The 26,860-nt window shown below is 39.9% G+C and overlaps 1 protein-coding gene across 1 annotated transcript; it reads right to left on the reverse strand.

The window, feature by feature from the left end:
* Positions 1-1,738: 1,738 nt before the first annotated feature.
* Positions 1,739-20,714, reverse strand: wscd1b (WSC domain sialate O sulfotransferase 1b). The gene is made up of 9 exons (XM_088280078.1): positions 20,401-20,714; positions 18,243-18,883; positions 9,809-9,923; positions 8,625-8,809; positions 6,804-6,925; positions 5,972-6,149; positions 4,534-4,698; positions 4,242-4,442; positions 1,739-2,608 (listed from the first exon to the last, which is right to left on the reverse strand). The coding sequence occupies exons 2-9, from the start codon at positions 18,631-18,633 to the stop codon at positions 2,256-2,258; spliced, it is 1,710 nt and encodes a 569-aa protein (XP_088136204.1). The 5' UTR covers positions 18,634-18,883; positions 20,401-20,714; the 3' UTR covers positions 1,739-2,255.
* Positions 20,715-26,860: the final 6,146 nt, after the last annotated feature.

Below are 26,860 nucleotides of genomic sequence, written 5' to 3' on the forward strand. Positions count from 1 at the left end.
ATAATGAATGTCTCCAGGCACATTTTAACGGTAAAAGCAGGTAAAGGCGGCCCTGATTAAAGTCAATGGAGCTGGTGTTACGGTTTCACAACTAAACTATCAATCGAAAGACTGAAACTGCGCAGTATGTGTGGCTATTGATCAGTGTTGCTCTGCAGAGTGAAGAAATATACCTAAAATCACCACAGAGTGGCGCTGTTTAATTCTGTGTATGGGCTTCTACGATGTCATATTCATCCGCCAGAAAAGACATGTTTTTGCATCCCTCAAGATAGAGTAGGCACAAATTGTGAGGTGGATCGAGTAGGCACAAATTGTACTCAAGTAAGAGTACTGTTACTTCAGAATAATATGATTCCAGTAAATTGTGCTATACCAAGAGTGGGCGTATTACATACTGTTGCTGTGTTATAAGGGTCGCCAGTAGAGGGCGATGTCACCTCTTACATACTATGTGACAATGTTAAGATAGAAAGAATGCCTGATTTTTAACATTAATGTCAATCAAAATCTGAATTTAACAAGGCTGAAAATCCGTTATTTATCATACCATCCACAATCATGCGTCCAAGAAATAAAATCACATACATCCAGAACTTTCCAATACAACCGAGATGGATGTTTTAGTTAGATACATGTCAAACTTGTCCACATGACATGACGTAAAAATGTTTGGAATAATTTCACTGAAATTATAGTAAAAAAAAACGGACCTCCACTTAGATAATATATACATATATACATTCGAAAGCAGTTTCAGTCAGTCTGTTCTTACAGTTGTGCGACTTGACTGTGAAGTGATGGGTCCTTTGGGAACAATGTGGACAGATTCATCTCACTGCCTGTGCTGCTCACGTAGGAAGCTTGAGGAAGATCACTTAACGTGATCGTCATGCGGCCCTCCTACCTTCTCCAGCTCTCTCTTGTCTTTCACACGTGTCACTTTCACCTTCAAGAAAATGGCGCATGCTTAAGTAAACTACTCCAAGTGTCACATTTTTATAAGCATGTGTTGTTACGTGGCACTAAAATGCCTGAGGGTTTCAATCCACTCAAATTTTGATGCCAGATGACTTGGGGCCTTAGTTAAAAGCTTAATTTGAAATTACCAGCCGTCTGTAAAACATCCTTTTGAGAGTATTAAAATAAGGCTCTCATCTTACCTGCTTGAAAAGATGAAAGTTTGTTCCCAGTCTGCCTCTGTCAATAAAAATGACTGCTCCATTCTTAGACCAAATTTCTTTACACTCAGAGTATTCCCTTCCTTATAGAACACTCGCTTTTCCACAATTTGCAATTTGTGTACTGGCCCTAAAAGTTATTGTGTTTGTCAACATAAACTGTTGATCATATATATATATATATATTATTTTTATTTTTTATTTTTTTATTTATTTCATTATTTCATTATTTTTATTTATTTATTTATATTTCTTTATACTTGTTTTGTTTTTGAATGGATTAAAGAAAGGTACAATGCTGTGAAATAGGTTAAGGCCACTGTTAGATCTTTTTTTTTCTTTTTTAAAACACTGAAAGTATGAATAAGCATTATTATTATCAGTAGTAATAAAAGGAAACACTTTGAAAATAAAAAAAATAAATACAAAATTGTAAACGGAAGTTTGTGCTTGTGATCGTGTTTAGACCCAGACGAGAAGGCTTTGAAATCCCTGACAGCACACCCCCGAAAGATTGTGTCGTCGCATCCGTTATTCATTCAATGTTAATATTTCTTACAATGCAATGGAAATGTATTTAATGAAGATGCATTTTACAGCAGAAGTCCAGTACAGTCATTGCAATATGAATCTGCAGCACATAGTAAATTGGAGGCAGATTTGCATAATCTGCCTTTTGTTTCGCTTTTCGTCTGTGTTAACGTGGGTGTACACCAAAAGAAAATATTACAGAGGAGTTGAGAAAAACCATCTTCAATTTGCACAGACATTCTTTTGTGCAGTCAGACATTTTGCTCAATAATCCACTTCTGGTGCCACACGCACCTTGTGAAATCCTCTCTCTTAGCATTAATCATATTTGCTGTTTACAGAGAAATAGGTCCAGCACGAAGGCTTTTATCACAGGCTTTGGTGTTCACTGCACGATGAGGCTGATTTGTTTTCTCCTCTAATCTCCCGTGTGGCTGCACTCAAAGGGCATCTGGCCCGGCTAAGAAGCAGTTGGTCCACTTTCATTGGCCAGTGCGTGTGTTTTGCTCTCTTGACCACAAGCCGGATGAATTTTCCATGCCATCATCTGGGGAGGTATTCTCTCGGAAGTCCACTAAAGTTCCTGCTCAGTAGTGCCGTGTCGACAGTATGAATGAAGGTGTTAATCATTTGCCTCATGTGAGGTGTAAACGGGTCAAAGGTCGGCTGCTGGGCCCCTGGCCGTTTAAAGTAGCCATCTTGGTTGCTCTGAGCGCAGATCAGTCGCTCCTCAGACGCGGTGACATTAAGGAAGGCCGTGATGAGTCGGAGCTGGGGGAGGAGAGCCCTCTGGAGCTCCTCATAATGTACCACGTGCAGGTGGCGTCCGAACTTCAGCCAATTCAATGCATGGGATGCCCACCAGGGGGCATAGCTGGAGACGAATTCTGGCCATTCTGCAATAAAATGCATAACATTTTTTGTTTCATTCATTGGACGACAGTGGAACCTCGGTTTTCCTTTGCATCTGCGGAAAACCTGTTCAATAAAGCATTTATATATATATAATTGATAATTAATATAACATCAGGATATCAATTCCATGTCTTAAGTGTTACAAGTACATACAAATTAAAAGTGGCTAATCTTCATTCACTTCCATTCGTTAATTACAGTAACGTGAATTTCCATGGGTGATAATTTTTTTTTTTTTTTTAGAACAACAGGACAGCAAAGTCGTTAACTCATGCATGCAGTCGAGAGCACTTGTAAATACAAGATAGGAGAGCTTGACTCCAGAATATTATCTGTGCTGTGACAGTAATATCTTTGCCAGCTCTTGGCTCGTTGTCTTTGTGTGTTATTGTAGTGGCAACTCAAATGAACAACACTTCCAGTGAGAGTGCATAATTCTTTCAGTGCTGTTGTTTTGGCAAGTAGAGGAGAAGCAAGGAGCGCATTTTCCTAGCTCACTGTCCTGAGTGTAAGCGATCGATAGGGAGAGAGAGAGAGGGGGGGGGTTTAAGTCCACCTGGGAATTTGCCTACTTCCCGCGAAGTAGCCGAGATGGGAAAAGAAGCAGAATGCAGCCAAGACGCAACTGGCATGTGAAGTTGAACAGCAGAGACTCATCGCTCACTATGTGTGATTTTTGTCATGCCACGTGTGATGCATCAAATTGTAAAAATGGTGGCTGATAGCTGAGAATGTGTTCGAGCAAGGGTGGGTTCTAAAATTTGACAGAGGGGCCGGACCTGGAGGAGATGGATGGAATGTTTTGGGAACCTCACCTCATCAATTTAATTTGAAATGACAGTGAACAAAATATGTCTTTGAAAAAACGCAGTATTTAGAAAATAAAACATTGACAAGGTTTATTCATTTAATTTTTTCAAGTTCGGCGGGCCGGATTAAAACATCTAACGGGCCGCATGTGGCCCCCGGGCCATAGTTTGCCCACCCCTGTGTTAGCGTAACCCTCTTTTGCATACATAATTGAAGTGACGTGAGCTCGAGTGTTATTGCCGTAACTTTCCACTTGCCAAGGCCGCCTTGCGTTTTCTTATTTCTCTGCACCCTTGACTTTTTTTTAGAAATAGTTAAGATCAAAATCTTGGAACTCATCGTCACATTGGTTAGGTTATGTCATCCCCTCATTGAGAACAAACGCACCTAACTTGTCCTGGACCTTCCGTGTGACTCTCAGATGCCTTCCAACTGGTGCCTAGCAACCGAATCAGAAGCCGGGGGTATTCACGAGAATGGTCAAGCATACATCGCAAGCCTTTAATACTAAAATTGATTTTGGCACATACTGTAGCTGATGCACGGAGCTGTCGACTGATAAGATTTGTTTGCTCGCCGGTTTGTCCAGCTGTTTTGATCTTGCGCTGTCTGTGTTTAACTCCTGTTATCGGTGATTAGACTCGTTACAAGTCGGACCTGACTCAAACAGAATTCACCGGCTAATAGACTAGTTGAGAGCGGGGGCTACAACATTAAACATTTGCAAATGTACCAATTTGCTGATTTTTTTTTTATTTTTATTTTTTATAATATTTTAAAACCTATATATGAATAGCGTGTTACCTTTGCTTTTCCATTGGGCATCTGATGCATGTCCTAAATGTCCAGCACACTTGCGGTTGAATTCAGCCATGAGGGAGCGATAAGGATTCCGAATGAGCAGGATGGCGGAGTCGAACATCTCAATCTCTTTCTTTCCGCTCTCATGTGTCTTTACACAAATACTGCGACCACTCCGCCAAAAGTCCTTCTCTCCTTTGAAACCTGGCAGAGATAAGGACGTAGAATGATCATCTGCAAGGGGATGCGTCTCTCAACAGTTGTCACAACACACTGGAAATGACGCCCTTCTCACCTCTGCTGTACAAGGTGCCGTCAAAATAGAAGCTGCCGGTGTAGTAGCCTGTCATGAGCTCGATCAGGTGTCGGACCCAAGTGTTGCCGGCGCCGGGAAAACTCGAGAGAGCCACGAGAGAGCTGGACCTCTGTGGTAGGAACATCCTCTCTTTGCATCTGGAGTCTTGAAGAGCAGTTAATTTTTTTTTTAAATTTTGATAAGCTTCATATGTATCTGGAGTGCAGCGTTTATATGGAGAATTAATTCATTGTATTCATTTTCAGTTTCATTGAAAATGGAATATAAAGATCCGTATACTGGCGAGCGAGAACAGTTTAAACAAACAGTCCCAAGGAGAACATTGACATATACGTATATGCATATGATTTTGCCTTTTATATTGGCTTTGTTCAACCCTTTAGCCTGTTTTATGATTGGGTTGAATTTATTTCAATGTTAGATTCACGGTGCGGAGCTCTAGAATTGGATTCTTCCCGACTTTCTTCGAGAAACCTACCACGGCTGTTTATCATTATTTATTTATTTTTTTTCTTTTGTTGTTTATTATGAGTGGATAGTACATTAGTTCGGATCATTTTGTTGTTTTGATGCATTTCACCTTTACTTTATATGAGTATTATATTATTGTCCGTGTGTGTGTGTTTGCTGCCTGGCGATTTGAGGGGTTTTGTTTTGTTGAAAGAGCAAAAAGGGATAATTATACGTGACTGATGGGGAGTTTTGTCATTGTGGTTTTGACAATTAATAAAAAAGACAAATTTATTTCAATGTTTATTGAATATAAATTGAATTTTAAAACTGTAAATATCCAGATTTTTTTTTGTTTTACTTTCTCCACATCTTCTAATAACCAGGGGCGAATACAGCATAAATTAAAGTTCACATTTATTTATTTATTTATTGATTGATTTATTTATCAATCATAAATTCCAATGATCAAAACTAAAACTATTTTAATAGCTGGATGCTAGTGGGTGTACTCCATTATAGTAAATGTGTTTCTTAAATATTGTCCTTTATTATGTTGCTAAATAGTTATTAATTAAAAAAAAACACGAGAGTATGGTGCCATAGTGAAAACAGCCATAATCATAAATCAATAATTAAAAAAATATTTTTTTTATATATGAAAATTTTGTGATGGACTGTGAATTTAAATTAAGGTAATGGTTACAGTGGGGGTAATTTTCTATTGATTGGCTGCTCGATGAAGTCCCTAAGGACTCTTCCACTGGAACGACACCCTTTCCAAACTTACTTGTAGACGTCCCTTTTTATAAGGTCTGAATCAAACACAGTAAATTTCATAGAGTATATATTACTCTAAAATTATTAGATTTGGTCCAAGTAAATTAAAATATTCAGCATAAAATTCACTCTGAGAATGCCAAGAGACCAACACAGGTTAATGTAACATATACAAGAAATATCTCACCAAGGACAGGTGTGTGATAGACCTGAAAGTAGTCCTGCTCTGTGAGTGTCGTAGGCGTGGCGTCCAGAACCGTGTTTTCTGCACATTGATTTCTAGCAGACTGCTGGTCAAGACTGAACAGAGAGGAGGTCCAAGTACAGAAACAATGGGGCTTCTTGAACACGGCAAGCGGGAGCTCCTAAAAAGCAGATGTTCATTTTTTGATGACTCATCCGATTTAATTACATGTTGATGTGTCATACATGGTGGCGTAACACCTCCCTTATGTTTTCCCACGTATTCCGAAATTACCAACACCCGGTCAAACCTGCCTCTGCGCAGATTTACGAATTTTAGCGCACGGGACTTGTGCATGTCACATAAAAAGAGCCCTCAGTGTAGATAACTAGGGCAAACTACTACAAAACTTGTGAAAAAGATTTCTGCATAATTTCTCAGACACTGTGATAATTAATCCCACACAGTGGCTAGTAATCTTTTTACCAGCCATTTCTTTTTTTTTTTTTTTTTTTTGCCTGCAAGATGTCACTCCAGGATTTAGATTAAATCTTTCTCATTAGAGGAACAAAAAGACTGATCCAATCCAAAACCCCAGAAGCTGTCTAGTCTCAACATGAAGTCTTGGACATCATTGGACTTCTTATAGGCCAGGGACGGATAATTCAGTCATATTCCAAAGGGGCCATTTGAGAACTGAAACACTAAAATGCAGTCGTGTTCCTTATTAATTTACTATTTATATAAATCATAAAAGATTTTTGGACTGCAGATGTACAAGTCTACCATAGGCTTACTAAACTCAAGTTTTTAGTGGAAAGAAATGTATTCAAACCTTGTCGGTGCAAGTCTCGATGCAGGACTGCGTAGTTAGATTGGTTTGAGTTGAGTGAATTGGGAAGCTGTTGGTGGTGTTGGTGACCAGTTTGAAGCAGCCTCGATGGTGAGCATTCCTGACTGTGACAAAAGCAAGAAGACAAATAGATTGCAAGCAACAAATTGGCTAACATTACTCATTAGTTGGAATGAGCTTTTTAAATAGATTTGGGATTTTTATTTGATTATTTATATATATATATATATATATATATATATATATTTTTTTTTTTTATATTTTTGAGCTTCCCCAAATGCCAACCTTCTGCAGAAAATTATTTGTATTGCTTCTACGTAATACTAGGTACCACCAAAAAAGCAAATAACCTGAAAATGTCAATCAAAACATTGTCAGAAGTACTTATAAACAAACTGCTACCTCAGAATCAGACAGCTATTTGCATAAAAAAATCTATTTATTATCTTGAATTTTTTTCAGAAGATTTGTTTTGGTGCACGTTGCAAAAGTGAAGCTGAACTGATGATGCCTGATATGCTAAAACTCTGCGATCACCATGTCAACATGCACAAACATTTGAGCAAAACAAAATTGCAAGGAATCACTGTATTTAAGAGCGGCCCGGTGGAGTGCCGAATGCAAGCAGGTGGGAATCGATGTGAATTATTTCCAAAGCTGAGGAAAAACACTCGAGGCATGTTTGTCTAAATCCTCAATGGGCGTGGCGCTCGGATGAAAAACGGCACAGAACATATTTTTCGAGGATTTAAAGGTGGCCTGAGGAAACAAGTGGATTGAGAGGCTGAGGCTGAACTGTTGTCGAATTGCTTCGTCAGCATTTTGACATAGTTTTTGCTGGCCCTGGGAGAACGCACGCGGATAGAAAAATTCCTGAAGGAGCACATTTATGTTTCAAGCAGGCCGATTGGTTCACAGCGTGTTATTTTTTATTTTATTTTATTTATTTATTTATTTTTTTAAAATTATTTCTTTGGGGGGACCAATCTGTAAGCAGCGTGGTGCGATCTTGTCTCATTACCTTCAAATTATGTGGTTATAAAAGATACTATAAAATACAGACATCTGTCTCACAATTAAAAGCTCCTCGGTTTGCATTTCGACTGCAGCATTCCTGTGTGGAGCTTGCATACATGGTCTTAAGTTTTCAGCCTGGTATACCGACTACCTCTCACATTTCAAAAACATGCATATGATTAAAATTGAGTACGTACTCCAAATTGTCCATGAATGAATGTGATTTTTTGGTAACACTATTTGAAGTTCAAAATCATGACATGACACCTGTCATGAACATGAATGAATCATTATGACAGATGCCATTAAGTGTCTTTCGGGAAATTAAATCACTTTTGATGCAAAATTTATGTCATTAAGTGTGATTTGGTAAATTATGTCATATTTGATACATTGTTCAATGTCAACTTTGCATGACGTGTCATAAGGATTCATTCATGTTCCTGACAGGTGTCATAACATGGTTATGACAGTCTTATGAACAAGCTTTAAATAAAGTGTTGGGATAGGCTGCAGTTGACCTGCGATCATAAAGAGGATAGAAAACGACGGACCTTAAGAGAAAATAGTATTACTTTTTCTTTATTTTTGACGATTTTCTAATTTAATGCAGATGGCTAAACAGGAATCAATTTTCTCACCGATCCTTGGTGTAGGTTTGATTTTTTGGAATATTTTTCTTTGTATCAAATAGCCACAAATTAACATAAACTATTTCCACTATTGAACCATCCCCCCCCCCGATCTTTGCAAATTTTCATCTTGATTGAGGAGGACTTAACTCACATTTTCGGTGACCGGGCATCTGCTCCTGCACCTTGTAAATGGAGAGGCGTCCCACGCCACCACAAGGAGAGCCCCTCTCCCCCCGGCAAGCCAGACTACAATCCTCCTCGCCAACTTGTGCGCTATTGATTCTGTTTCCACAGTGACATTCAGCGCCATATTCCAACCCTGCAAACTGGTAGCCACTAACAGCGCACACACACACACACACACACACACACGCACACGCACACGCACACGCACACGCAAATACAAATACAGAGTAATTATGACTCGTCATTGCCTGAAGCAAGGTCGGTCAATAACCTCCAGTTACCGGCCTCAGGATAAGCACCCCACAGGACATTTGTAATCATTTCCACGCATCTTTTATGCCAAACGTCCTCACATCTAATCTCTAGAACATGATGTTATAGTAAGAGCACATCCTCCTTTGCTGATCAAGCAAATTATTTTGGGAGCTATAACACCTGTCACCTGTGATCTGTAGGTTGCCGTGACTCCATCTCACAACTTCCATCTCCATCCTCTGTTCTTAGGCAAAGAGAGACCTCATCAAACCTGAGCTTTACATACTTGCTTTTGACGCCTCATCGTAAATTGCTTTGACTTTTTCGGTTTTGCCAGTCTCGGTAATTGGCCCGGTCGGTTAACGAGCAGGATTTCAGTCGGTGTGGATTAGGGGTGAAAGACGGGCCAAGGGGCTATGTGGAGGAGATTGGTTTGGGTTGTTTGAGCGGCGAGCTGCAAATCTGCATTCATCTTAGGTATTAAGGTATTAAAAGGAATAATTCCTTTCTTGCTTTGAAGCAATCCACCTGCTTCTCCACATTTTGATGCAATTATGCTCTCAGCATCGATTTTTTTTTTTATTTATTTACTTTTTGGGGTGAAATGTTGCCGCTCTAGCCACAAGCCACGGATGTCATCACATTAAGCTCACGCACACACGCGCATGTACACGCACACCTGCCTCGCTGTCACTTTCGCAACAGATCCGGCCTTATATTTGCTTCGTTCACCCCGCCTCATCTTTTACTGTCATCTAGCCACCTGGCACTCCGCTGGCTCAACACACAGGAGGCTTTCATGAAGGGGACTGAGAGCCAACGCATTTACTCAAACAGCAGGGCTTCTGTGGTCCCCTCATTGAGGTTCTTTGAGAAAAAAAAAAAAAGCATTACCTTTCCGAGCAGGTGTCTTGACATAGAGAGCTGGTCATTTTCCGCAGGTCATAAAGCATAATTCCTCCAAGGGCTCGCTCGCTGGTGTTGTGCAGGAAGCAGCCAATGTAGGTCCCTATATGGATCGCAAAGATTTTTAGCTTTGATTTCTAACGTAATATTGAATGAGGAATGTGTAGCACTTTTTTTTTTCTGGGGAAATCTATGAGTACAAATGTAGTAGATTGATTGCCGTCGCATAATGAGTCAGTTTGGGCAATGATATTTATCTGATAGATGAGGGCTGTAGCCTAGTGATGGGTAAATGAAGCTTCAAATCAGCTTCATGAAGCAGTTGTAGTATTTTTGGACTCCAGTAGAGGGCACTCTCTGTTCAACATTGGGCTGAAAGCACATTTTTTTAAACCCTTTATTCAAACCAGCAGTGCCATCTACAGGACACAAAAATACAACAACTGGTTCATGAAGCACATTTGAAGCTTCATTTTCCCATCACTAGTGTAGCCCTAAAAATATTAAGCCTTCATAGAGCACTCATTGAAATAAAGACAAAATCTCAAATTTTCTTGAAGAATTAGCCTCAAAAGTCGAATGAAATCTTGGACTTTGAACAGTCTTCATGTCTTCAGTCTTCGTCTTTTACAGAAGAATCTTATCAGATGCAATCTCATCGAAAGCCACAACAAAAGGAAGTTGAAGAACTTGAGCTGCAGTGTACCTAAAGTAGACTTGGGTTGCGTATTCTACTATATGACGGATCAAATTCTTATAGCCATTTTCTCGACATTCAACGACGTTTTTGCAAACCGTCGTTTTGGGGCCTGTTTTTTTTTACCTTTCACGAAAATGATGGCTGCCATCCGGAAGGGCCTTCCAGTTGTCCCAAAATTATTAAGATTATATCACCGTCAATGGTGTGTGATGGAACGTGGAATTGTTCCTCATTTCGTCGGCGGACTTTGTACATGTTAGCGTTACGCATTTCACTCGCTTGTGTATTTAATATTAGCATTATGTGACTGAGACAATTTTGACATGCATCAACTGCATGTAATAAACAGACGTGAAGTGTAGATTATTATCAGTGATTATCGAATTATGTTTTATGAAATAAAAGCAACGATTCCGAACTTTTATCTCATTCGTCTTTTCATCTGAAACCCAACTGTCTTCCCAAACATTGGACGGGACAATTTAATCTAGCAATACATTGAATCAAAGTGCCATTCAACATGTCGGAACATCTGTTTCACCGTATGAACTTGGTGATGCGAGCAAAATGTCCACAAAACAAGACTTTGTTCCAATGCCATCTTTCATGTTTTCAAATAATCGCCACGGAGCCGTTTTAAGACAAGCTGCAGCGCTGCTCGGGTGCTAAACGTGGCGCACAGCCGCAAATGGCTTCTTTTTCAATCAGAGACAAAGTGGGAATGAAAAACTCACATCATGTTCCAAAAGCTCACGCAAGATTCACAAATCCAGTCAGGGTAAAAATGAGTTTCTTCCAGAGTGGAAAGACGCACCCTGCTCATGTTCTCTCGTTAAGGTACAAATTGCAAGAGTCCATCCTTGCTCTTCTCACCAACAACATAATACAATACAATTTTATTTTTTAGAGCGCATTTCACAACAGCTGGAGCTGTAACAAAGCGCTTCCCATATGTCGTCATATAAATTAGAACACAAATTAAAACATTTACAATAGATACCAGAATAATAGCAGAACAGCGACAGTCTCGTGTTGAGTCGAAAGCTAAAGAATAAAAATGTGTCTTTTAAATTTTGATTCGGTTTTGAGGGCAAAACTATGAAATGAATGCTAATGTCAGTGTCATTTCTAGTTTCCACGATTTGATGGGAATTTGTCTTCTTTTACAGAGCAATGTTCTGGTTTATCATTTTTCAGGTCTCTGTTTGAATTCGGTATACGTTCAGGCAAGTGCTTTCAAGAAATAGCATCGTGTAGTGATGGGAAAATGAAGCTTCAAATTTGCTTCATGAACCAGTTGTAGCATTTTTGTGTCCTGTAGATGGCACTGTTGGTTTAAATTAAGGGTTTAAAAAAATGGCTTTCAGCCCAATGTTAAACCGAGAGTGCAATCTACTGGAGTCCAAAAATACTACAACTGCTTCATGAAGCACATTTGAAGCTTCATTTACCCGTCACTAGCATCGTGCTTTGTAACCGGCAGCGTCACCAATGACTCATTGACTAAAGACCTGTTAAAATCATTACGATGTGATTTGCTATTTATGAGTTCACATATCAGCGTCGTCTTCTCATGAAGCGCTCATACTCATATGAAGTGGATCTTTACACCGTAAATGATCCCTCCTGGCAATAATTCCATTTTTGACACACACAATTTTACGCTAATGCGAATGTATTTACGAGAAAAAAAAAATTAACCCAGCAGATAGAATGAGGTAATGTATAATAGGTTGCGAGAGACTATTATGATGCGCGAGCAGGATTAAGGCTCTTAATAAAATGTCATCCAATGTCGACCTTTGACGCCATCCTTTTCTTTTCATAGCTGACACATAAAAGACTTCATTATATCCATCCCCTTGCTTGTGATGCTCTCATATTTTTCAGACGACATGCGAAATATTTGAATCAATCGAGAGCCATACGCTGCAAAGAAAAAGATTTTCTGTCTCCGTGTGCCCGGAATGCATTCCGTGTTGACTTTTGAATTTATTTCAGAATCTCTCCCAAGAGTCTGTTTTCTAAGATGTTTTTGCTTTTAAGATTTCAAGGATACGACAGTTTGAGCTGCCATTTTTTTTTTTCTCTCTTACTACCAACATAAAACGAGATTGCTGCCATGGGCCAAAGAGTGACTGTAAGGTTTTGCGGAAGATAAATGTAGGGTGAAGGCATGTGGCATCAAGGTGAGTAGACAAGATGGGGAGAAAGCAGCAAAGCCCTGAATCTTTGGTACCTACCATGTACCAGTGTCCACAATTCATGAATTCAATTTGCTAGAAATATCAGCCAGTCAGAACAAAGGGATGTCAAGGCCGAGGTTTCACCAAGGAACACTTTTTGGCACTCACAATTCGGGAGTTTGTGTTGTCACACATGAAAAAAAATTGTCTGAGTGCAAAATCTGCAAGGGGAAATCTTGCAGTTCATTTTTCTAAACGCACTTTGCATGCACCAAAGGTAATGCACGGACCCCACGGCGTGTGTATTTCGGCTTGCGCAATGTCAAGCGTGAAATTCGAATGCAAATGAGGGGCGCCGCTACGATTGGCAGAGAGTCGGCAATGTCGACATTGGGGACTCGAGTCAGATGACTTGACTCAAGTCAGACTGGAGTTTTTAAAGACTTGCCATCGGCTTTCCAAAAACTTAGAAAGTTTGAAATCTACATTTGAATATTAACATTTTTAGGGGTAAATTTAGCTCTTGTGGCTTTTAATCAAGGTGTGTTTTGTAGTCCGGAAATTCTAACAAATAATCCAAAGAAGCGAGCAAAAATTCCGAGCAGAAACCAAGACGTTTTTTTCGAAGGAGAAAAAAAGTGAGCCGTAGTAACAACAACCTCACATATTCCACTTTTTACTTTATAAATTAAAAAGCGCCTTTTTGTTTTACTCTGCTGTCTGCAGCCACGACGACATTGATAACGAGAATCGTTTTGCAATTGCCTTATAGGTGAATGAAATAAACAAAATGCTTTAAACTTTTGTTCTGAAAGAGCTGTGGGTGATAATTACGACAATAACGAGGTGATTATTGTCATAATTATCATATTATCCCGTAAGTTTCACGTTACCTTTTATTTTGTCGTACAGAAAATTAGAGACAATTCAACGTGTCTTGTTTCAGCCCTTATCTCCAGAGCCCACACTTTTTTTTTTGAAAGATCAAAAAAGATCTTAAGATGATCTTTGAGTCTCTTTTTTTTTTTTTGGGCACCTCCAGCTGAAGGACCATCCGTAGGATACGGTCCTCTGTCAACCTGATGAAGTGTTTTTTTCTTGAAAGGATTCAAGTTGTTTAAGAGGCTGACTGTGAAATCGCCATGATTCACATCCGCACAAAAGTGTGGTTACGCACTCTGCCTGATAGTCTGCAGTGTTAATTCTGAGGTGCGATAACGTAAGAAATTGCCGGAGGATGTTTTTAATTCTTTCTGGGGCAGGCATAATGCTGAAGGACCCCCAAGAGGAAATCATGCACGGTCTACTATCTCATCCTCTGCAGTTTATGTCAAACATTCCTCATTTTGGTCACTTTATGACTCATTTCTGACTGACCTTTACTTGGGTACTAATTTGTACCAAGCGATCCTCTCAATCAGCCAAGCTGAGGGATTTTTTTTAGTATGTCGAGCATCATCAGACGCCCACTAGAGTTTTTTGTTATTGTGGTCAGCCAGATGTTGATCCTAGTGATGGGAAAATGAAGCTTCAAAATTGCTTCATGAGCCAGTTGTTGTATTTTTGAGTCCTCTAGATGGTGCTGTTGGTTTAAATAAACGTTTTGTCAGCCCAATGTTGAACAGAGAGCGCCATCTACTGGAGTCCAAAAATACTACAACTGCTTCATGAAGCAGATTTGAAGCTTCATTTACCCATCACAAGTTGATCATGCACCCTGTTATCTTTGTTTGCGAAAATATCCTGTTCCCTGCATCCATGTGCATCAGACTTTTTTGTCTCCACTCCAGCTCACTTGACCCCCATGCGACAGATTGAGAGGAAAAATTTTAGATGAATTTTTAAGAGAGTTAGTAAAAAATTCACTATCCATTATATGCACTGAATAAATCACGGCCATTGCCGTCGCATCAGTGTATTGCACTATTAAGTCAATCTCAACGACGTATTTTTACGCTTTAGATCTGATGTATTTCTTGCATGGAGCCTCTTTCAGCCAGGTCTTTTGGAGTCATATCACAAATATTTGTGTGAAAGAAGACAAATGACAAATGGGGACTATAGAGTTGATAGTCTTTGACAACAAATTCAATTGATTTTTCGCAAAGCCATAGCATCAAATCGTCTTTTTTTTTCAAGGGTTGCAACACCCGGGACGAATTAAGAGTCTTCATATGTGCCAAAGGCTATGAAAAACATGAACTCTTAAACTGGCAGAGAAGTAATTCCGACAGAGAGATTTTTTTTCATTCTTTTTGCTAATTAAAACTATATCACTACTATTCCTAGTACCGTATGTGATCGCTCATCTTTTAAATTCCAGGACAGTGCTCCTCACATGCTGAGAAGCATGACAAAGAGAGCAACAAATTTGGCAACAGAGCAAGGGAACTCCTCTTCAATGGGGGGAAAAAAAATAGCCTGCAACACCAGCAGCTGCTGCCTTCAAGCATAAAAAAAGATACTGGGGGAGGAAGCATTGCGCACGTTGATGCATCAGCCTAGGTTAGAGTGCTACCTCACTAACCCACCCAACACGCGCTTTAATCAAAATGAAGAAGCAGCCAAAGGCATTTGCAGCTGGGCTTAATGGAGGGAAGCGGCCCAAACACTCGGACTGAATAAAAATGAGTATACTTGGGTCTGACACTGTGCTGCTTTCTTAAATGCTAAGACAGATGGCAGGGCTGCATAGGACTCTCCCCGGTTGATTTTGATGAAGAAGACGAAAAAACATGACCAAGGAAAAGGGCATGTACTAACCGACGCGCTCTTCTCTGCCGTTGACCACGTTTCAAGTATTCCCCACGATCAGTGATGCAAGGAAAGTCATCCAAACCGCAGCAGGGATAGACTCATTACATGCTGCGCTGAGCCAGGTCGGGGTCACACTCAAACACTTGGAAACCCCAATTATCCAACAGGTTACTAGCGAGTCAATCTCATTTGGATGTGCCAATAAAGATAATCGATTTTTTTGTTTTTTTTTGTGAATGGGAATTGTGGATGCTTGGCCAAACCATTAGCCACATTAGCCGCTAATCTGTTTACTTGCATTATTTGATCTTACGCTCAAATGTGGCTTCATTTCTGAGGAGCCGCACGGCAACAAGACTGACTGAGAATGACGAGAGGGAACCTGTCGTGTTAAATACTTCAAAAAAGTACAACCAAACTCAGTTTTGCCCGCGTTACCTTTTTAAAAACATATGCTAGCATGTATGCTAGTGAACGTTTTAGCATGCAGGCATGCTAGCTTATATTTTAAGATGGCGTATACCATGCTGTTTTTGCACTGGCCTGCTCATGTTAAAAAAGAAATGAGGATTAAAGCAATGACTTGAAACACATGCAGCAAGATTAAAATTCTTCAAATTGATTGCAGTATATAAAATACACGCAGCATGTGGTGGTGAATGGTGAAATATTGCATCAGTAAAGTGAATATTGGCATTTGACCAGAAAAACAACCCTCTTATGATTTGGCCTGGAAGAACAAATGCAAAATCATGTCTTTACATAGGCATTGTACATACGAGGCAAATCATTATTCTGGGCCTTTCACATATTTTTATGCATGAATGTCTGAACATAAAAGCAGTTGTTTGTCGAAGAATGATGGCGTTAGTCATCTAGCATTTCCATGGCACATTCTAAAGGCATCGACTCACACCTCCAGCATCGTTATTGAAATGTATTAATCATCCTTTCATTACTGGTTTCTGAAATATTTTAAATCAAATGCAGAAAATTCAGATTATTTTAACATGAGGTCATGTGGGTATTACTCAGCTGAAAGCCTTATCCTTCCTGCATTCTCCTTGTTGCAATGAGGTTGCTAGGTAACCAGCAGAGACTTCACAAAGTTCCTGATCCCAGAATGAGAGCCGGCCAAACTATCCTCTTAATGCTTTAAAATACAGATGCACTCAATAGCCTTTTATTGATCGCTTTTTTTTTCTAATTTATGTTATTATAATGCCTTACAAGGAACATGTCTTCTTCTTCTTCCATACACAAATACAATGTGGAAAAAAAACATTTTACCAAAAGCACTGAAGTAATTAAAAATAAATTAATTAATATAATAATAACAATAATAAATACATAAATAATAAATAAATACATAAATAAATAAATAAATAAATCAGTCAAATTTATGGAAGAAAATTGGCAGCTCGATAGAAAAATACCGCATGGTAAAATTTAGTCATTTGTACAGCATGCCATGTATATTTTACAGTATAAATGTTAAAAATTACCCAAAAAATTAAAATAAATGAAACAACCCTTTCCTGCTGATTTAACATTCATCTATATCATATAATATTTCGGTATGATTTGCATACATTTGGCAATTATTGGTAAAAAGACCCAAATGATAAAATGCATCTCATAGCAATTGATAAATTAGAAGAAAATAAGAGCAATTCAAATACTTTATGAGATGAAACCCAAATTGAGACTCAGGTTGCAGTCTGTGTTCAGAAGTGGTATCAATACACTGTATGTGTGGCTTCCTTTTTATCTCTCAGTCAATTCCCCCGCCAAACCACAATGGATCTGTGTAATTAAAGACTATGTTCGAGTTATACTTGCTTCATAAGAACCTTTGCCAGATGGCAGTTATTAAAACTGATTTCATTCCAGGACGCAATATTTTTCATCTGTTTTATTCCTTTGTGACGAGGAAATTGCATAGTCTCTTGAAAAATAAATAAATAAATAAGGTTTAAGAGCTCTTGTGGGATTTATTTATTTATTTATTTTAAGAATAAGCAAGGAGAGCTCCACTGGAGGTAATAACATTGGATTCATCATCTCAGCTAAAATGGACAAACCCCTGACAGGTGAGGAAAGAAATCTTTAAGGATACATTGAAAGTCTTATTTAATTGTACAGGCTAAGGCTGTACAATAATGAAAAATCGTGCGATAAGGGTGTTCAATATTGCGATATCAATATTGCGATATCGATATTGTGATTATTGCCTGACATTTAAATGACATTTTTCAGATTGAATGATAGAAGTCCTTCTTTTTCCATGGGGCAAAATAAGCCAGCTCAGTGAATTCTTCTTCTTCTGTTTTAAATCCAGCGGTGACATATTTTCAAAGTCCCTGCGAGCACTACAATCTAAAAGATCTCAAATCACCGCGTCTGAGAAGCGTTCTAAACGTTCTCGGGTCATGATTATCTGCTCATGAATGAACATTAAAGCCCGCTGTGAGAGTGTTATCTGAGCCCCTTGTATTACCTCAGCCTCGGGCTGTCTTCACACTCAGCCACATTTCAGCAAGAACATACAAGAAATGTGAAGGTTTTCACCTTCGTGTAATATTTAGCAGGAGAACCACTTGTCTCGGTCCAGACAGCGAGCCAATGATATTTAAATGTCATTGATCTTCTCTTTCATTGCATGTTTTCTACTCTAAAGAAGTATCATATTTGATGAAACAACCGAGATGCACTTTTCTGTTATAATAGCTAAATTATAGATTGACGGCGAGCTAGAGTGGTCGGATTGCTCGGTTACCTTTTTGGCTGGGCTTCTTCCGGACAGGACCTGCATTCTCTGGACTCTCTGGTAATACACCATGAAACCAGTGACGATGCAGGTGTTGGACTCTCAAGCTTCGGGAGGCGGGCCAGTGCTGCCCCGCTTTGGCAGCAGCGCCAGATGCAAACTGTACTGCGGCCCATCTGGAACGCGCCCTCACACCCGAGCCTGCGGTCCCGAGGGTGGTCGGAGGTGCCGCTAGGGACAGCAAGGGAGGAAGCGCCAGGAGGCCTGGCTGGCCTACTCGGACGTTGGAGCGTTGCATGAGCAAGACGCTGCCAGCCATGAGGTAGGCGATGCCCAGGCACAGCAGGAGCATCTGAGCCTGCTTCAAGGGGCAGAGCAGTCTGGAGAGCAGCACCGCCATGCCTGCTTCGGTTACAGTCTCTCATCAAAGAGGAGGGCCATTTCATGGATTAGGTGCGAGAATGACAGATCTAGTAACCTACTTACAACTTCATAATCTTGGCAGGGGCTGCAGCTTTTGGCAATGTCGCAGACATTTAGTCTCGGTCCTTCGTTGGCACAGAGTCCAACAGTGCCGGTGGAACAATGGATGCGTCACAGCAGAGAGGGATTTAATATCTCAGACGGTGGTCACTGACTCCAGGACGATCCTTGAGGGGAGACGCAGACACACACACAGGCGCCTAAGATTGTATATGCAGCTGGATTTAAAGCATCGCAATGTATGACTGTTGGTGAGCATAGTCGAAAAGACGTTAAGTATTTGACACACAGTCCAAGTTGACATGTTGGTTTGTGTTAGTTTCTTGCAGCTTCTTGCAACATCTCCCTTGGTGTGTGTTGGGTTGTTGATTCCGCTTCTGATGTTTGCTTCTAATTCATAACCGAGCTTGGAGAATTATTATCAAACTTTACATTTGATTGGCCGGATAGGGTCGGCATATATCTTGCAATTTATGCAAGATAGGTGATCGGCTGTAATGTCGGAATTTGCCGATTGATCGATGACATCATTGATCGGATCCGCATCAGCAAACGTAAATCTCGTTCACTCCAAAGATGTTCTGTGATGCCGTTGGTAATAATCCAAGGTTTTGCAGCATTTACAGTCGGATTTTATTTTATTTTTTTCCCCACAATATTTTGAAATAATTTTTGTTTTCTTCTGTGAGTGGGGGAGGGTATAATCAGCTATTTTCAGACGATATTTGTCATTTCATTATTAGTATTCTTTCCCAATATATTCCAATGGGCGTCAATTGTATGCAAATTTTGATTTTTTTTTTTTTTTTTTTAATTTGCTGATCGGCTCCAAAATCGTGATCGTGCAAAGCCTGATTATTATTAATATTATTTATTCATGTCTTTATGAGATTGCGTTGTTGCACATTTCCTAAAGCAGAAGAACACTATGCTGTTTTGTCTACCTTTCATACATTTTTTTAAATCTGGATTATCTTTTAATACAGATGTTCCATTTACTTGCAGCAGTGTCTGATGATGGGTATCTCACCAACACTATCCCTGCAATCTGAGACTCAGGAAAATGACATCATGTAATAATAAAAAAACAGTCTGGAAAAGCATTAAGTGTGGCTGTGAACTGAGGTTTATCATAGCAAGCTGACATCTGCCATTTGCTTCCATTTGCAGATAATTTCAGTAATATGTCCAAACGTAATATGTTGTAGAGATGCTTAAAATGTTTATTCTCAGATTAGACAACCTGTTTGAAAAACGGGCACTTTGAAAAGCCTCTTGCGTCCCACATCGATTTGTCTGCGTGTGTGTGCATGTATGTGAGAAGTCAAAACTAAATCCGTTTTATGGGAACCTCTTTGGGCTTCACACTCTCAATTCTCCTTGCTGCACCCACAAAAAGTAGGGGTGCGTTGTTCCAGAGGACAAGCAACAGTTTGCTGAACAAGTTAGGTTCAACTCCACATTGGATACATTATCATCATTATATCATTTTCGTTCCCTGGTTTGTTCAAGCGGTAGGAATTGCTGCGAGCCCGACAGAGAGCGAAGCAAACACAGAGCGCTTGTACACGTCACATATTAAAAAAATAAAAAATAAAAATCAGAGCTCTGCATTTCCCTGCAATCCCTCTCAGTCACAATTCAGCACTATTTACATGCAAGAATGTTTAAACGTCGAGATTACCTTCAATCGCGTGTATCCACGAACCGCCGCGATCACTTTCCTAGGTTATGGCCGTCCTGCCTCGCTCCGGTCACCTCAGATCGCAAAGCTGCTTTTATATAATCTCCCTCTCATGCTCTCTCTCTCTTTCGATATTCCTCTCCTTTCTCTCCCCCCTCTCGCGCTCTCACGCGCTGTGAGACGTTCACACGGCGATGGAATGGACTGTACGTGTGCGTGCGTGCGTGCGTGCCTGCTCGCGCCAGTTTCATTTGCATGGACGATGTGCGCGCGTCACGGCGTCCTCACTCTGCAAACCGGTGAGTCGTGTTCGGTAGTCAGCAGGGTGTTCTATCCACTCGGTGCCGAATCCGTCGCACCGATCAAAGAGCTTGACACACCATTGACACCACAGTGAGTTTTTAAAGGTTGGTCGGGGGAGAGGGGGGTAAATATCTCAACCTCACTTTAACTCTTGGAAAGACTGCTTTGGTGTGATTAAAAGCGGCAAATGAAGAGGGAAAACAACCTGGTGGAATCGCTGTGAAATGTTAGGTACTAGACTTTAGGTGAAGCACAAAGAGTGGACTTAAGCATGAGTCAGAGATGACGCATTAAATCAGTCAACCATGTGTGACCCAGTTGACGGCTTTACATTTCAGCACTACGAACAGCGCCTCTTCTGCACGAGCAGATCAAATGAAAGAGTGAAGAAGCAAAGCGCCTCGTCACGGCTGATTGACCTTCAAACTAAGCTTTTAAAAACCAATATGGCCTGGACACAAGTGGCTGCATGGTGTCATTGACGATGCAACTGTGCGCATCGCCACTCTTCATTCACTGGGAGCTTTTCAAATGTTAATTTGTCTGGGAGGCTGGGAATATTGGGAGGGAGGGGGGGGGGGCATAAAACATCTGAAGGAAGTGGACATGCTTTAGGGGATTTTCCCTTCAAGTCGGTTTGAAGAGTTCTCTGTGTTAGGACAGTCATGGTGGATGGATGTCAAAAATGTGAACGATCCACCATCCAGGGGACAATGGTGCATTTTCCCTTCTTTTTTTCTTTTGTCAAACTGCCCCCGAAGAGAGAATTCTGTTCACACGCTGCTGTATTAATGTTGCATGCATCACACAGAGCTCATCCACAGATATGGGGTTTAATACCTTGCTCAAGGGCACCTTGACAGCTGTCAGAAAATTGACACAACTTTAAAACAACCCGTTCAATTTCCCCATTCATTTTGTTTTCTTTTATCTGATTTTAACTTTTGACACCGCGGCGTCAGACTGAGCCACTGTTTTCATCGCATTGTGTAAAATCCTCACTAAATGTGCACAGCAATAAGAGATTTATTTATTTATTTTTTTTACAAAAACCTCATTACTAATAAAGAGAAAACTCAGAAACAAGGAAGCAGACGCAATAAAATATTCTATATACTGCACTGGCGGTTCTAGACAGTTTTTCCTGGGATGGCAGGAGATTCAGTTGGGATTGTGGAGGTTAAAGCACCCCCATATGCACATGCACGTACACACACATGCACAGACCCACACTTTTCAAATTCAAGTTTCATTGTGTGTATACCCCGGCAAGTTTTATGCCCATCACATGAATTTCATCTTAATGTTGGCTATGCAATTCTCAACCAACGCTGCCACCAAGGACTTTTGTGCTAGTCTACTTGGTGAGGATAGCAGTTGCAATTAGTCAACTAATTAGATGATTTGTAAATTCGCAATATATTGCACCAGAAAGCAGCTGCTCTTATACATAACCATCATTATCTTGCAGCCTTGATTATTTAAGGGATATACTGTACAGATTAAAAATAAAGATAATTAAGATGATAGTACATTCATCTTTTACCAACATTCATGACACGTTTGTAAATGATGGTACAACCTAAATTACATTTTTCGCTGTAAATGTTTCTTATTTTAAAATGGTACCAAAAACTTCATGTTGGCACTATACGAACGTGCACGTAATAAAGTAAAAAATAAAATAAAATAAATACTGAAACATATTTCAATCCAGCAAGCATTTTTTAATGTAGAAGACACAAGCACACATGCATGCATACTACTACCGAAAAAATGTATTCTACTGCTAATTCAACGTTGGCATTGATGAAGAAGTCACAAATGCAAAGTCAGCGGCAGAAAAGTATTTCAGAGTATAAAGGCGATCACATGAAGCACCCACTGAGAAAAAAAACCTTGAATACATCACCAAAGCAAACGTCCGCCTGACATCATCTTCACAAACGGCCATGAGTGATGCAATAAACAAAACAATGAGCCAACCAACCTCGTGTCTTAAGTGGATATTAAAATTAACCAATGATTTAATTATCTCAGTGACAGACGATGGAGGGTCCTTCTGCAACAAGTCTGGGAACCTGACTATATTCACTCGTTATCGTCCAAAAAAAAAAAAAAAACACCCAGATGTAAAATAGAGTCAACTATGCCTCAGAGCTTCAGCAGAAGGATGAAACTGAAGAAATGATACACGTATGTTGCGTTCAAGTGCAGCAGTATATTTGTGTTTATATTTGCTATTAAGCTATTTTCACCACTTTAAATTGGCTGAAATTGCGTAAAAAATACACATGACGTGAATTCATAGATATAAAACAGTAGCAGTGCTTAAAAGAGCCAACACTTCTCCTAAGTCATCCACATGGCTGCTCGCAATCAACTCCAGCTGGCATGGCGCTAAAACGCTTGAAACACTTGGCGACTCCTGCTCTTCTCTCTTCCCTGAACTGCCCTTGTTTTTGCTGATCCTGTCAGACGAACTGTCCAAAAACCACAAAAAAAAAAAGAAGAAAAAAGTTTAAGTCAATCCTTTGATGCCCTCGGAAACAACGTCTTGCGGTGCGTACGCTGAAGTTGCCGGCGTTGTTTGTCGTCTTGAAACATTTTGACGGTCCCATGCATGCTAGCATGTCATATGATGTTTTATTGTTTATGTTTATGTTATTGATGAGACTATTGTCCCCTGTGTTGTGCGTTGTGAGGTATGCAGCCTTATGTCACTGGTTGTCATTGCACCTGCAGAAAAACAACAGCGCTAACGCACATGAGCCAGCCGACGGACAGAGAAAGTCACCGGGGGGGGGGGGGGGGGGGGTGGGGGCGATTTGCTTTCACGGCATTTCCGTCCGTTTTCTTGTCTCGTTTCTCCACTCAAGTTAGTTTGTTTTCATGTGTCCCTGACAACACAAACGTGCAGGTCGGATCGGACTATTTGAAAAGCGAGATGTGGTAGCTGCACGTCAGCGATCCGGATCTCGACTCTTCCTCTTTCTGTCTTTTTTTTTCTGAGCAGACGCACAGACATTGATCACCTCAGACTAGACAGAAACACTTGCTGCTGTCTCCCTGCAGCACTATGCTTCAGTTTCCTCCCGCAGCATAAAGCCTCCGTATCTAATGACATCTTTTATTTTTTCCTTGCCTCTCTGCAGTCACCTCCTGACTTCTCCAAACGACAGCAAACTACTCGATTGCAACAACTCTGCTTAATGGACACACTGTAGATGATTTATGACACTTGAGACACATACTTGTCAGGGAAACAAACTGGAACATGTTGCGCTGATATTAGAAATGTGTAAAGTTGTTTGCGTTTTTTGTGTTAAATGCCAATTAAAAAAACTTTGTTCCAATTTGTGGATATAACCCATCTGGAAAAAAAACTGAGGATGAAAGTAATTAATGAAGGTTTAAGCGATTGGCTTAGTGAGAATGTCAATGGAAGAGTGGTGAGTGCATTGTGAGATGTCAAATGGAGCAGTCGTGTTCCACTGAGCCAAGCCAAGTGTCGAAGTCCTCCAAGCATTTGATTCACAGGCGCTCTTATAGTCCGGAAAATACAGTATATGATGAGTACATGTTATAATAATGCTACACATTAGTACAACAGCTAAAATAATAAACAAAAATGTTAGAACACTGTTTTCAGCCAGCCCAAAACAACCTGAAAGAATCTAGTAGAGGTGCGGACAACTACAAAGACTGAAAAGAAAAGGCATTTTCTGAGTGGTCGTCAAAACTATTTTAAAATTCAGTTGAGCGCCTCCTTTGTCACAACACCCCACAGTGATCTAAAGATTTCATTGGTGGCCAAGGTAAACTCCAACATAAAACTCTTGGGGACACGTTCATGTTTATTCCACAAAGATGTAAGGATATCAGTCTGAAGGAAAAAAAATCCTCTTGAATAATTGCACACCCTGCAACTATCACACAGAGACAGCATCGAATCCTCTGAAAGGGGAACGCCTGAAGTGCTCAACACATGTCTACCTTTAGAACTGCTGTTCAGCATCTTGTTTGGTCTGCAGGCGCACTTTCAGGATTTCTACCAATGTTCAAGGTAGCGATGGGAAAATGAAGCTTCAAATATGCTTCATAAACCAGTTGTTATATTTTTGAGTCCTGTCGATGGCACTGTTGGTTAAAATAAAGGGTTTAAAAAATGGCAAGTCAGCCCAATGTTGAACAGAGAGTGCCATCTACTGGAGACCAACAGTACTACAACTGGTTCACAAAGCAGATTTGAAGCTTCATTTAACCATCACTAGTTCAAGGTGACGGGACTACTTGTTTCTTCTCTCGACATACACGTTGACATTCGTATCATCCATCTGCGACCTGCATTTGGATTCTGATCGTTTTGTTGCAGTGTGTCACCACAATGCCGATCAGGATGATCTTAAAATGAATGCAAGCCTAAATTAAATAAATAAGCATGGGCTACTACAATGTTATCCTGGCCAGGTTCCACGACAGACCTTTTCCCATCTTATCCAGCAGCCATTACCTCATTTCCTGCTCTTTTAATCTATTTATCACTGTCAAGCTGACAGTCCAAGACCTCCGCTCTAAACCATGATTTCTTTTCAAGCCTCCGATTCTTCTCCAACAATACATGCATGTTAATTCCCATTTGCATCCCAGACAATAGCAGCGAGGCTTTTCAAAAAGCAATATGATAGATGGATGCATAAAGATTTGATTCCATGCTTGATTTATGTGCAGCTCGAAACAAACAAAAGACGTGCGACTGCGTGCGGAAACATCACTGAGAATATATGAGATGCTCAAATTAAAGACGTAGCAAATTGTATTGTTTAATAGCTTCGGTGTAGCACACCATTAATGCTTTGTGAAAGGCTGTGCTCATTGTGATAATAACCCTGAAGCAAGTAATTCATATACTTGGTGCATGTCGAGTATCCAATTTTATCTAATGCGCAGCATTCCATCACATCTAGTCACAGAAAAAACATGAAATGCACAAAACAGCCAAAATGCAATTCAATTATCGTCGATCGAAATTAACCGTGTGAGCCAGTGATGGTTTTTCGGTTTATTTGCCATGCATATGTAAAAAATAACAGTAACGATTTTTCTATCATTTGCATTATGGTTAAATAAAAACAATAACAAAATCTATTCAAGTGTTTATTTTAGTTTTCTTTAGCACAGTACATTACCCTAAATATTTTCATAAGATTTCAGTTTCAGCTACATAAAAAAAAAATGGATTGTGTCCAATAAGAGTGAAATATTTTTTAAGTATTCATTTTAGTATTTAAAGGTAATTTTGCAGAATTAGTTTGATTAATCATAGTGTATAGTTTTTAGTTCCATTTAAAATACTCGAAACTTTTACACATCAATGCAAGTTGCTTTTGTGGATTGCTGCAGCACCATATAAATATATAATAAATGTATATATATATATATACACATATATGTATATATATATATATGTATACATATAATAAATAAATATGTATACTAAATAAATAATAATTATATATAATAATAAAAAGATTTTCTTAACATTGTAGGAAACCTGTGAGATCTTGTTAATTCGTCCTTATTTTATGATCCTGAAATACACATTCGCTGCACATCCCATCGTTGGGATTTGTCTGTGTTTCCTGCTGCTCTCTCCTTCCTGTTTGTGTTTTGTCTGTGCTTCTTTTCTCCCAGTGAGTCTGCTTGAGCCAGCCTGGCCTACTTTCTGGCTCCTGCTTCCACACCTGCAGCTCATCTATGGCAATCAAGTGCACATTCTGCCAGCTTAAACAAGTGGCTCACTTCTTGTGAGGTTGTTGTTGACCGACGTCCTGTCGCCTAAACTCGCTGCTATGCCTACTGTGGATTACTTGCCTCCTACCTGCTCTTTTTTTTTTTCTCCCCAAATCATCCCAGCAACCTCAGACTACACGGCAACACCAAGTTAAGTTTTCTGCTCGCTTCCCTTTCCTTTCTTTGCTGCATTTTGATAAGAATTTGTTCTCAGAAGAAATTCTGTGACTCGCTCATTTACAATCTAGTGGGTCCTCTCACTAGTCGCAGTCAGGCGAGGAATATTTGTTAAACGATTGACAGGATGGATATATATTTGGGCCATGTCCTAGCAACAAGCCACAATCAAATAGCATCAAAACGC

The sequence above is a fragment of the Idiotropiscis lumnitzeri genome, chromosome 17 (assembly GCF_059441095.1).
Source record: "Idiotropiscis lumnitzeri isolate Australia: NSW breed Sydney's pygmy pipehorse chromosome 17, RoL_Ilum_1.0, whole genome shotgun sequence".
NCBI classification, from domain to species: Eukaryota; Metazoa; Chordata; class Actinopteri; order Syngnathiformes; family Syngnathidae; genus Idiotropiscis; species Idiotropiscis lumnitzeri.

Excerpts from the sequence above, each read along its gene's own strand:
- wscd1b (XM_088280078.1), bottom strand. The coding sequence starts at position 18,633 with ATGGCGGTGCTGCTCTCCAGACTGCTCTGCCCCTTGAAGCAGGCTCAG. Across the intron at positions 6,926-8,624 it reads GATGCCCGGTCACCGAAAAT|TCAGGAATGCTCACCATCGA; the intron begins GTGAGTTAAGTC and ends CTTTTGTCACAG. Across the intron at positions 4,443-4,533 it reads CGGCACCTTGTACAGCAGAG|GTTTCAAAGGAGAGAAGGAC; the intron begins GTGAGAAGGGCG and ends TATCTCTGCCAG.